The 12198-nt window shown below is 37.1% G+C and overlaps 2 protein-coding genes across 2 annotated transcripts; both read left to right on the top strand.

Moving 5' to 3' along the window:
* Nucleotides 1-1800: 1800 nt before the first annotated feature.
* On the top strand, nucleotides 1801-7201 carry LOC148277261 (uncharacterized). Its single transcript, XM_088233131.1, has one exon. The coding sequence runs from the start codon at nucleotides 2028-2030 to the stop codon at nucleotides 3489-3491; it is 1464 nt and encodes a 487-aa protein (XP_088089257.1). The 5' UTR covers nucleotides 1801-2027; the 3' UTR covers nucleotides 3492-7201.
* Nucleotides 7202-7970: 769 nt separating this feature from the next.
* LOC148277262 (26S proteasome non-ATPase regulatory subunit 9-like) lies at nucleotides 7971-11289 on the top strand (the record flags this gene model as incomplete). The annotated part of the gene is made up of 4 exons (XM_088233137.1): nucleotides 7971-8099; nucleotides 8603-8702; nucleotides 10945-11018; nucleotides 11104-11289. Coding segments are annotated over exons 1-4 (471 nt in total), but the record flags the coding sequence as incomplete, so codon positions are not given.
* Between the last annotated feature and the right edge of the window lie 909 nt (nucleotides 11290-12198).

Consider the following 12198-nt stretch of genomic DNA (forward strand, 5'->3'; position numbering starts at 1 on the left):
ACAATAATGGTATACAATATGATTCATAAAAATGATAGACATATAAGACTTCGAGCCAAACCATACCAATCCATTTTCATCCCACACTGTTTTAATGGTGATGAAATTTACAAAAAGCTGGAAGATCTATCCCAAAGAATTCCAAGTTGTGTGACGAATTGACTTATCTATACATTCTGGACATAAGAGCATACAAACAAAGGTTTCTCTTAGACGATTTTGTAAATATAAGATTTTGACTTCTGGTGACATGGTTGGGAACACGAAAAGAAATTATCAAAACTATTGTGTTTTTTCACAATATAAAATATTAAAGTAAACTTAAATTATAATTCGGCACGTGACAATTTATTTAACAATTGATTATGATAACGTTTTTGACAGCGTTTTTTTTTTCGGGAACAGTGTTTTAAAATGCTTAGCTTATTTTTTTATGAGATTTGCAAGACAGCCATGTAGCGTTTTGCGTAACGAACATTAAAATATTTTCAATTTTTAGTTTTTTATATTTTTACCGTTGCTTTATATTAGTAAAAAAACTTTTGGTTGATTTATTATATTTACTGAAAAAACTCTTTAGTATTTAAGATAAAACATTTTATGTACCCGCTGAATATGTAAGAGATCTACAAATATTTATTATTTATTAGTTCAATTACAAAAAAACATGGCAAACAAGCAATTCTTAGTGCTTCAGATGTCTCAAGAATACAAAAGAAAATATAAACTGCCCCTCTTCACATTTCTCTCGACAATTGGAAGACTGCCGTGCAATTTATTGTAGAAGTACTCGGAATAAAAACGGATAATAATAAAAGCATAAATCACTTTTAAGAGATTAAGCTATACTATGTTAATAAAATTAAAATTATTGCTCATTTTAAGCAAAAACAAAAACACAGATTGTAAATCGCCGATTAAAAATAATACTCTTTGATCTTGAAACCACTCTTCGAGAATCGAAGCAAACTCAGCTCTCACTTATTTTTATAATCCAATACAGAACTGAATCCAGGCCCGGTGAGAGGATTCTTGGGCCCCTGGGTAACAAGGGTTACGGGCCCCTCTACCCCCTTAATTTGCAATATTTATTGAGAATTTTTTTGTGAGAGATTTCAATCGTTTATAATTTTATTTTAAATAGGCGTGTGTGGCGTCTCAAGTTCTCTTCCCCTTCTTCTCAAAGAGTTCTGCTGATTCGTCAGTTGACTTACCGTAAACCGGAAACCTTTTACAACTCTCTCATCATTGGTTGATTCGAAAGAACTATGGCGTCCTGCAAAGTAGTTCGTTTTTATTAAAATAATTGTTATTATTTATTTCATACATTTTCAAGAAACTTTGCCCTAAAATTTAATGCTTTTATTTTTACCACGCGCAAGAATGCATTTTTTATATCCAATTTTCTGTAGGGCTGAACTTCTTCTACGCATAAATTCACTGTCGTAACGCGAGATTTAAAACTTATTCAAAAAAGTTTCTAGGGCCCTGTTTTTTCTATTTTTATTATTATTTTAATAGTAATTTGTATGCAAATTCAATGAATAAATAAGTTAAACAAATTTAAAAAAACAATATTTCTTGGTTCGGACCCAGGCCCCTGGGCATTTGCTCCCTCTGTTGCCGGCCCTGATGGAATCAAATAAATATTGTCTGAATCGAACCAAATCAACGTCGCGAAGTATGAATTTTCGACATGACACCAATGCATCGTAAACCGAGTCTTGAAAGTTGATATCATAAGAATTTTAATGTTTTTAAGCGGATTGTCTATGACTAACAGTGGTGGCGGTCGTTTTTGTTTGTCTTAGATAATAATTATTGTGTTTTTTCCTTAAAAAGTCGAAATAATTCACTAATTGGGTTAAAAAAAGAGTGGTGTACATACAATTTTATCTATTATTAAGTGTTTTCAGTAGTTTGTGTTTGTTTTCGTTCTCTGTCCCGAAACCTAATAACCAGGTAACAATTATTTTTTCCATACACGTGTAGCCAAATTTTTTTTTGGTTTTTACAACTTGTTATAAATGAACGATAAAGAGAAACCTCCGGATCCACCGGATGGATCTCAATTAGATTCGTCGTGCGGTACAATGGACACTGTTCCAGATCCCGCCGAATTTGTTACAATAAGGCCTAAATCAAAAAAACTCAAACTTATAAATTCGGAGAGGAAATCGAGTTCTGAGTCAGACCGCCCCCTCCCACACAAAACACCTAGCCCCCGACCCTCAGCTTCTACAAACCCAGGTACTCCAGAGGTCACAAACACTTTATCGCCTATTACCACACCTACCAAAGTCCAATCCCGCATGTACAATGGAATGGATCGTGCTCCATTTATCGTACATGTAACAAAAGTACAAGTAGACGGCGTCACCCAAACCAACTTGTACGATATTGACTTCGGTCGATTTCTTCATAGAAACAATATTCGGACTGCCTGGAACGGAATCAAGTCCGTCGGCCGTAACCGTATTTCTGTGGAGTTTAAGACGGCAAACGAAGCCAATACGTTCGTAAAATCAGAAATAGCTAAAAAAGATAATTATAACGTTTTCATTCCGACTTTCCTAGTAACTAAACAAGGTGTTACCAAAGGCATCCCTTCGCACTGGTCTGAACAGGACATTGTGGAGAATGCCGAGGTACCTCATGGATTCGGAAAAGTAATCAAGGCTCGACGACTGAATTACAGATCGAGTAATGGTGACGTAGTCGAATGGAAACCCTCCCACACGGTGGTTTTGACCTTCGACTCAAAATCTCTACCTTCCCACATTTCCATCTTCAATGTGTCCCTCTCCGTAGAACTCTACGTATTTCCGACAATTCAGTGTTTTAAATGCTGTAAGTACGGACATACAAATACTGTCTGTAGATCCCTTGTGCGCTGTTACAAGTGTGGCTCCTCACACAATGGGGAATCCTGCACGGTGGCGGCAGAAGATATAAAATGCCTCAATTGTTCTGGTAACCACTCTGCCACCAGCAAGCTGTGCCCTGAGCTTAAAAGGCAACAAAACATAAAACACACGATGGCTGACAGAAACATTTCATATATTGAAGCTTCTAAAATGTTCGGAAAAGCGACGATTTCCTATGCAGAAATCGTCTCTAAAACGACAAAACCGAATGTCAATGTTGTTATGCCCGCGCCCTCCGCGCCAATATCCTACAAAAAATCAGTAGAGAGGAAGTCGAGGTCAAAAAAACTACCTTCCAAACCTAATGTTCCTCATCATGACCCTTCACTTCTGTATTTCCCGAATGGACAACTTCCATCTGGTTCTAATGGGAATGCTTTTCCTAGCACAGTCCCAACATCGAACAATACAATTATATCTACCATATTGAGTATTCTAGTATCGATCCTTCAAAACAATCCACAAATACCGTCCAACGTCGCCCATCAACTTCTAAATATAACCTCCCTACTTAACCACCACCATGGCTCCTCAGATGAGGATTCTGCAGTGGAACAGCCATAGCATTTTTAATAAAAAAGAAGATCTCTTGCATACATTGCAAGAAGAATCTATTTCAATTGCGGCCATTTCGGAGACGTGGATGGTCCCGGGATCTACTATTAGATTCCGGGGATTCCACTGTCTGCGAGATGATCGTGAGGATGGGAAGGGTGGCTCTGCCCTCCTCATCAAAAACTCCCTTCCCTTTATCCCTATTAATGTCAAGACTGATGGCTGTCCTTTCCAAGTGACAGCTGCAAAGGTTAATGACTTGACCATCCTTTCCATGTATATCTCCCCAACCAACAAACCCTCAAAATCGATACTTTTATCTTTGTTCCAAAAATTGACCCCTCCGTTCCTTATCCTTGGTGACTTTAATGCTCACCATGCCCTGTGGGGTGCTCCGACATGCGACAGGTTGGGAAGAGATATTGTTGATCTCTTGGATGATCTGAATATGTGTGTCCTTAATGATGGCTCCGCGACGCGCCTTCAGCTTCCAAATCAGCGACCCAGTGCAGTGGATCTCACCATCTCCAGCGCTGCAATGGCACCATCTGTGCAATGGTCAATTAAGGATGACACTATTGGTAGTGATCATTACCCTATAGTAGTCAGCCTCATATCCAGCCATAGATATTGCCAAAGTGGCCTATCCCCTGGGGGAAGACGAAGACCGAGATACATTACAGAAAGAGTTAAATGGAGATACTTCTCTGACGACATTGAACTTAAAGTGAACGAGCTGCCCACCCCGACGAAAGAGAATGTAGTGAAGTGCTATGAAGCATTGTCATCATGCATCGTCGAAGCAGCAGACAAACATGTCCCTGTAAAGGAGAAAGGCAATAGAAGTAAACCCCCCCCTGCCCCATGGTGGGATAGCGAATGTGCGGAGGCAGTTTTGAAAAGGAAAAAGCAAGCTAAAGTTTACTCCTTAAACATGAGCCTAGAAAACCTGTTGAGTTTTAAACAGGTTGAAGCTAAAACAAAACGCCTCTTAAGAGACAAGAAACGACAAGGATGGAAAAACTTCTGTTGCTCTTTATCACGAGACGTGCCTATATCTACTGTTTGGAGCATGATACGTCGATTTAGAGGTTCTTTCACTCCACCAGTGAGACGTCCTGAGACCCTAGGGTGGGTTGAGGAGTTCGCCAACAAATTAGCCCCGCAGACCGCAAATAACTGGAATGAGTCTCCCTATTGGTACCAGTTTACAAATAGAAGCTGGTTAGATCATAGCTTCAGTTTAGATGAACTGAAGACTATTCTGACCCGGCTCACAGACTCAGCTCCAGGGATGGACGGTATACTGTATAGTTTTATCCAACATAACAGTGATCCTACCCTCTCCTACATCCTATCATTGATCAACATGATCTTTGAATCAGGAAACATCCCCCCTTCATGGAAAACCCAATCCATTATCCCTATCCTTAAACCCAACAAAGACCCAAACTTTGGGTCTTCCTACCGCCCCATAGCCCTCTCCTCCACACTGTTGAAAGTGGCGGAACATATGGTGAGACAACGCTTGGACTGGTTTGTGGAGAGCTCGAAAACTCTCCCCGAGTCTCAATTTGGATTCAGGAAAAGAAAGAGCACTATTGAAAGCGTGTCGGTTCTGACATCTGATATCAGAGCCGCTCTTACTAAGAAAGAATTTCTTATAGGTGTCTGTCTGGACATAAGTGGTGCATATGACAATGTTATTATCCATATTCTAGAAGCTAAAATGCTACGAATTGGAATCCCGCGAAAACTCACTTCCTTTATAGCAAATTTGATTCTCTCCAGAAAGGTAGAAATCAGTGTTCGCGGTCATGCTGTGGTGGAGAGAGAGTTGAGCAAGGGACTACCTCAGGGTTCTGTCCTGAGCCCGATTCTCTTCAATATCTATACGCATGACATAAGCGGAATTGTTCCCTCAGAGACAAGTTTGCTTCAATACGCGGACGACTTCTTCATGTATACATATGGGAAGGACCCAAATAATCTAGAAAATACTCTAAATTTAGGTATGAGAAACATCAGGAATTGGTTAGTGGAACATGGCTTGGATCTATCGACTGGTAAAAGTAATGCCATAACCTTTTGTAGACAGCGAAAAATCCCAACCATAAAAATTCAACACGGAGATGAGATAGTACCTTTTACGTCCCAGATTAAGTTCCTGGGAGTAATTCTGGACACTCATCTTACATGGAACTCATACATAAATCATATAGTAAACAAGTGTCAAGCCGGATTGAATACGTTAAGAGCAGTCTCGCGAGTATGGTGGGGGAGCCACCCTTTTATACAGAGACTTTTTTATACTGCGTATATCCGGAGCCATCTAGATTATGCCTCGTTCCTTTTAGAACCTTGTTCAAAAAAGAATCTCCAAAGACTTGACCGGATCCAATCCCAAAGTCTGAGACTAGTCGTCGGAGCCATGAAGTCATCTCCAATTAACGCTTTACAAGTAGAAGCTTGTGATCCCCCACTTGGTATGAGAAGACAATACTTGGCGGATAGATTTCTTCTAAAATGCTCTATCCAAAAAAACAACCTGCTCCTCAAAAAGGTACAATTTCTCTCTGACTGCGTGACATCCTCATCTTTTTGGTTTCATAAACCACCCCCTTTACTAGTCAACAGTTTTCATTTTTACAAATCTTTCAAATCTAACATTTATCCTAAAGACCTTCTTCCCCTTTATCGTTTCCCATTTAAAACTTCTATTTATGCCCCAAGTATTGAACTCACATTCGGAGTCGAAAGCCACCTACAGCCCCGGTGTACATTCAACCGTATTCGGTCGTCAAGATGGATAGGTTGGAAAATTATCTACACTGATGGATCTCGGTCAGATTCGGCAACCCATACGGGTGCGGCTATATATTGTGAAGACAACAACTTTCAAAGATTGTACAAATTGCACAAGAATGCATCTGTATTTACCGCAGAATGTATCGCAATCCGAGAAGCTGTCAAATACGCCTTAAGCTCACAATATAGCAAGTTCCTAATCCTGTCGGATTCCTTGAGTGCCTTACAAAAAATCAAATCCCCTCCATCCTTTTATCCCGAGGATGAGCTCTGCGTGGAAACTCGATTTCTTCTTTCTATATCAGAGGCATCCAATAAGAGTATTGTTATGTCCTGGATCCCTAGCCATTGTGGTATTCCCGGTAACGAAAAAGTGGACGCGTTAGCAAAGGAGGCGGTCCACTCCGGGGATCCTGCCTATAGTAATTTACTACCACTAGGTGATCTCCTTGTTATGACGAAGGAGAAGCAACTTCGCGCATGGCAAGAATATTGGGTAGCCTCTTCCCAAGCCAAGGGTAAACATCTTTTCCAACTGAAACCAAATGTTACAGAAAAGCCTTGGTTTTCCAAAGTGATTCTGAACAAGTTTGAGACATCCTCCATATGCAGAATGCGCATTGGGCACTGCTGCAATGGTTCTCACCTGTTCAGAATCCATGTCCGGGACTCTGCCATTTGCGAATGTCAGCTAGATGAGGAAGATTTAAACCATATTTTTTTTGGATGCCCCATAAATGATTGTTATCCTGATTTCCTATCCGACCTCTCTGATATCAATATCCCATTCCCTATTCATATTCTAACTCTCCTGTCCCCACCCAATAAACGTGTATTTAAAATCCTATGTAAATATCTAGTTGTAAATGGTGTAAAGCTGTAAATATGTTTTATTATTATATGTATACATTATATTAAATACTAACATACTAACTTTTACATATTATATTACTAACACATGTGTATATATGTAAAAAAAAAAACAAAACTACTCGACACTGGCCAGAACACCCAAGTTGAGATGTGAAAAGGCCATGAAAAAACGAAGAAGAAGAAGAATGTTTTTAAGCACCTCTGTTGACACCTTGTACGAGTAATTTGAACAAACGAAAATCACAGATTTTCAACCATGCAGGCGAATCGGATAGTTACACTACATATAAAAAAAATGCATGAAAGATTTATATTCATTTTAATTTTGTGCATAGTATCTAGTTATTGTATTTTATTACACGCTATCAGAATATGCGTTTTTTACAAGATATTTTTTTTGTTAATTATGGGTTTATTGTAAAATGGAATGATAGAACAGCTGGGTTGGTATTCCGACCGCATTTACAGCGTCGTTTAACACGTATTTAGTACGTAAAAACGCGCTATAATTGGATTAGAAATATCAGAAATGGGGTGGTAATCTCGTATATTTACATACAAAATACACGAGAAAATCTGTTTTCTTGTCCCGCGAAGAATCCCTCTGAGAACATACCACGTCGGTCTATGGCATAGAAGAAGAAGAAGAATAAAACAAAATTTCTAATGGCAATAAAACGGATATTTGATATTTTACACTAGCAATTTGGAAAATGACTGTCAAAAAGTCGCAAAAGTGATGTTTTGAAGTTGAGAAGTGGACATTTGTTATTATTATACAGGAATATTTTCTTACTTTTACAGTTACAGAACAACTGAAAGATTATGGTCGTAGCAAACATGGATGGCAATATGAGAGATCAAGTTTTAAAGCTGATGGATGAGAAACAGAAGATTGAAACGGAAATATCCGAGCTTGGATTTGTACTGGAAAGGGTTTGTTTATTTTCATATTTTTTTTATCTTTTATGTTAAAACTGTACTGTCTTTTATTTATTATTACTATAGCTGGTTACTGTATCCAGGTGGATGAAAAATACAGTTATGTGTGCGAAATGGAGCCAGACGAGTGTTCGACTCGATGGCTGCTCAGATAAAAATCCTAAATATGGCAATCTAGTCGAGATAAGTCCACCTCGTTGTGTACCGGTTGATGCATTCTACGATTATGAAGGTCCTGGGTTCGATTCCTGGCAGAGCGGATGTGAAACATTGATTTTAATGTTTTTTTAAACTGAAATATTTCATTGTTTCTTGACGGACTCCTGATGCGTAAGGCATTGCTCACCTTACCTTCATGTAACAGATGACCGAACTGCGCTACATTTGGTTTTTTCAATGCAGTCTCCTATAAATCCCTGGGTGCGGAAAGGGGGATGATGAATGCTAAATATTTCATCAATAATGATGGGTACTAAAAATAATATGTTTGTTTTTAGAATCGCGTTAATATGGAAGATACATTAGTTGATGTGGATGGCTTCCCCAGAAATGATATAGATGTCTACCAAGTTCGACACGCAAGGCATAGGATTATATGTAAGTTTTATTTAACATTTCCGGGGCCCAGGGTCCCCCAGGTAGCATATTTTTTCAATAACTTTTTTGTTAATTGACTATTATTGATTTCATTTTTTGCATAATCCTGTCCCATAATGTTAAGAAGGTATTAAAATTATTAAAATATTTTTCTGCCAAATTCTTTCATCAAACATCACAATTCATCTCTTTACAGATTAATGATCTTTGATATATTAGTCAGTTTACGCATGTGCTTTTTGCTATTTGGGTGCAAATTTCCTGCCAAAACCACAAACACTTGGTTTGGTGCTTTACATTTTACATGCACTCCCCTCCCTAACTCCCCGCTAACGAGTGGCGCGACATAAGATCTCTTCAAGGCATCACTATGAGATTAACGCGATGCCATGTAACATGAAAAAAATTATTAATTTCTCAGAAAACTAGAAATATTATGATACAGTCATAGAATTAAGAATAGTCCAGAAGGAGCGTAGAATCATATTTGAATACATCGGACTGTGTCAAAAAATCCCCCCACTATGCCCCACTTTCGCCGCGCGCATTCGCGATGTCGCCGCGTATTGTTGCACGATGGGAAAAAATATAGTCATAACACAAATGTAAGGTAAAAAAAGCAATCTTTTGATTTCTCTAAAATTTTATTGTGCACATGGAAATATTGATCGACACAACAGAGTCAATAAGTAAAGGGTCATTTAATAAGAGTAATTGAATTAATGAACTTTGAACTTAAAATATAAAACAAATTTTATTTTACATAAAACGGATATTTTTATATCATGTTAAATAATATTTGATGTTTTAAAGATAATGTCGGTCAAATGTCCACTACAGAGTTGTTTAATCCGAGGTCCGATTTTCATTAGTTCTCTCATTAGATGAGCAAAGTAGGGTAAAAAAATTTGCTACCCTGGCAATTTTAACGAAATGTCCAATTTGATGTCTTCGACAATCTGACGGGTGGAAAAATAATTCAATTTTTAAGTAATGTATTTGCTACTTACACGTTCATTTGCTAATTACACATGAAATGTGATCCCATCCTGTTTCTTTAAGATCCTAGCAAGTATTTCTACACTTTAAAAGAACACAACACGGCATAGTTGAATTCAAATCAGGAGTTGCGTACTGAGCGATGTCTACAAAGAAACTAATGGGTCAAAACGTAAAACTACTCATTTATAGTAGAGTAGTAGTTTAGTCGCCTTCTGTTTGATGTTCGTATGCGGTTTCCGGACTATTCTTAATACTATGGGTACAGTTTTATTAACATTACCATGACAATCATAGTGCCTTTTTTAATGTCATATTTGCAGCATTTTAGCGTATTTAGAGTATTCCTAGAATGCCTTTTTTTCTCCTTTAGGCTTGGAAAGGTTAATCTTTTAAATTTATTCTGTCCCCGACCAGATAAAGTATATCTTTTTCCTTTTGCACTTATTTTTTTAAAGTCTTTTTATTATGAAGGCTTTTTTTTTCAAAATGGTATATATTTTATAAAAAAAGTTATAAGTTTTTCACAAATATCTCAGTAACTCGTCAATTCTGCAGTATGGAATTATAGGCTGGGGAGGAGCTTATAGGACAAACTTAAAATCACTCTCTATTATTCAAAAAAAGATTGCAAAAATAATTCTTAAAAGCCCAGAACTTACCCATCAAAACTAGTATTCGAAGAACTTAATATACCAACAACTGAAGAAATTTTTAATAAAGCCTCTATCTTACAAACTTTTAAAGAAAAAACAATTGAAGTGCAAAATTCAAGTAACTCTAGATTTTCTAATAATTTAATTTTGCACAGATGTAAAACAACAGCAGCGTTAAACCATTATACGTACATAGGTAAAAAAAACTTTAATAAACTTCCGGAAAACTTAAAATCTATAAAAAATTATCAAACTTTTAAAACTAAAATTAAAAAACATTTAAGACTCACCCCTTCCTAGACTCCATACCAAAGAATGTTTATTTTTTATTTTTAATTTACCTTGTTTATTTTTAATTTTAATTTACTTTGTTTATAAAAAAAAATAAAATGTGAAACGAACTCCCTCTCTAAACACAATTATCTACTTTATTAGAGAGGTAGAAACGTTATATATAAGATGTTCTGTATATTTATCTATTTTGTATTTCAAAAATGTATTTTGTAAAAAAAAAAATATTCAATAAAAAATAAAAAAATGGAGATTTCTAAGTTTGCTTCTAATACTCTAACATATAAACATTTCAGGCCTGCAGAATGACCATAAGGCACTAATGAAACAAATAGAGAAAGGACTGCACGCCTTACACTCAAATGAACAGGTATGATCCACATTATTTTTTGAATATTTTTCAAAACACATAAATCAAATTGTGTGGATTAAGTTATGACTTTTGTCTGTTATAGGTTGCCATGGATACCTCCTCTAGTGACAACAGTCAGGCGGGGCCCAGTGAGAGACATCCGGTGACCACCAACGGCCACGGTTCTGAGGAATCCGTCATCTCTTCCATTGCCACTCTGCAGTTCGCTCCCCCGAGAGTCATTGCCAAGATCAACTTTGTCAGTACTGGATCCCCAGCTGAAGACGCGGTTAGCATAAATCATCGATGTACAATAGACGCATTTCCTTGTAAAATACTTACCTTAGAAAATATAAAACCAACGTGCCGATAGGACCCGCACTATTAGAAGACAACAACAAAGCAATTGAAAAATAATGTCCGTTTAATCAATAATCAAATTAGTTGGTTAGACGGCCAACTGTGAAACTGGCGTCGCGGGTTCGATTCCCGCCAGTTGCAAGAAAAAAATCCAAGAATGTTTTTTTTCTCAATTGGTCTGGGTGTTGTGGTGTATTTTTCATTACCTCCTTCCATATTCCCTCTATCTAACCTGCTGACAAGGCTAAAAATAGAAGCTAAGCGGGTTATTCCTTTTTAAAAAAAAATATATATATAGCCCATTATACAATGCCCCATTATAATGGTCACCCTGTACCTAGTAAATTCATACTCCTCCCTTCCTCCCCTCCCCTTTGTTGAGACTGTTGGTTTTAAACTGTGGTGAAGGTGTATAGTAAGATTTGCAGGTTAGTGTAATTAGTGTTCCTAATGAAGAGACTGGTACGTCTCGAAACCGGTAGACATAGAAAAGTCGGTAAGTTTTTATATTTTATTTTTTTATTTAAATTTTTATTCCAGTAAAATGGCTATAAAGTGCAGAGCCAATTCTACCATATGAACATATAAACATGAACATAAATATAAATATAAACAAAAATACAACAATAAACATAAATATAACAATAAACATAAATATAACAATAAACATAAATATAAACATAAAATAAAATTTTATATTGCAGCAATTATGGTGGTCTTAACATATCGCGCCATCGCTTGAACAACGGTGATTGGATCCACTCTGCAGTGGCTTGGAGAATTTCGTTATTAGATTTTTTAGGCGTTCCCATAGGCTCCAGGCTCTTTGGCGAAGCAG

This window comes from Micrasema longulum, unplaced genomic scaffold, assembly GCF_059751315.1.
Source record: "Micrasema longulum isolate JH-2025_06_02 unplaced genomic scaffold, ASM5975131v1 h1tg001060l, whole genome shotgun sequence".
NCBI classification, from domain to species: domain Eukaryota; kingdom Metazoa; phylum Arthropoda; class Insecta; order Trichoptera; family Brachycentridae; genus Micrasema; species Micrasema longulum.

Bases quoted from the DNA above. Each gene is read 5' to 3' on its own strand.
- LOC148277261 (XM_088233131.1), top strand. From the start codon at position 2,028: ATGAACGATAAAGAGAAACCTCCGGATCCACCGGATGGATCTCAATTA.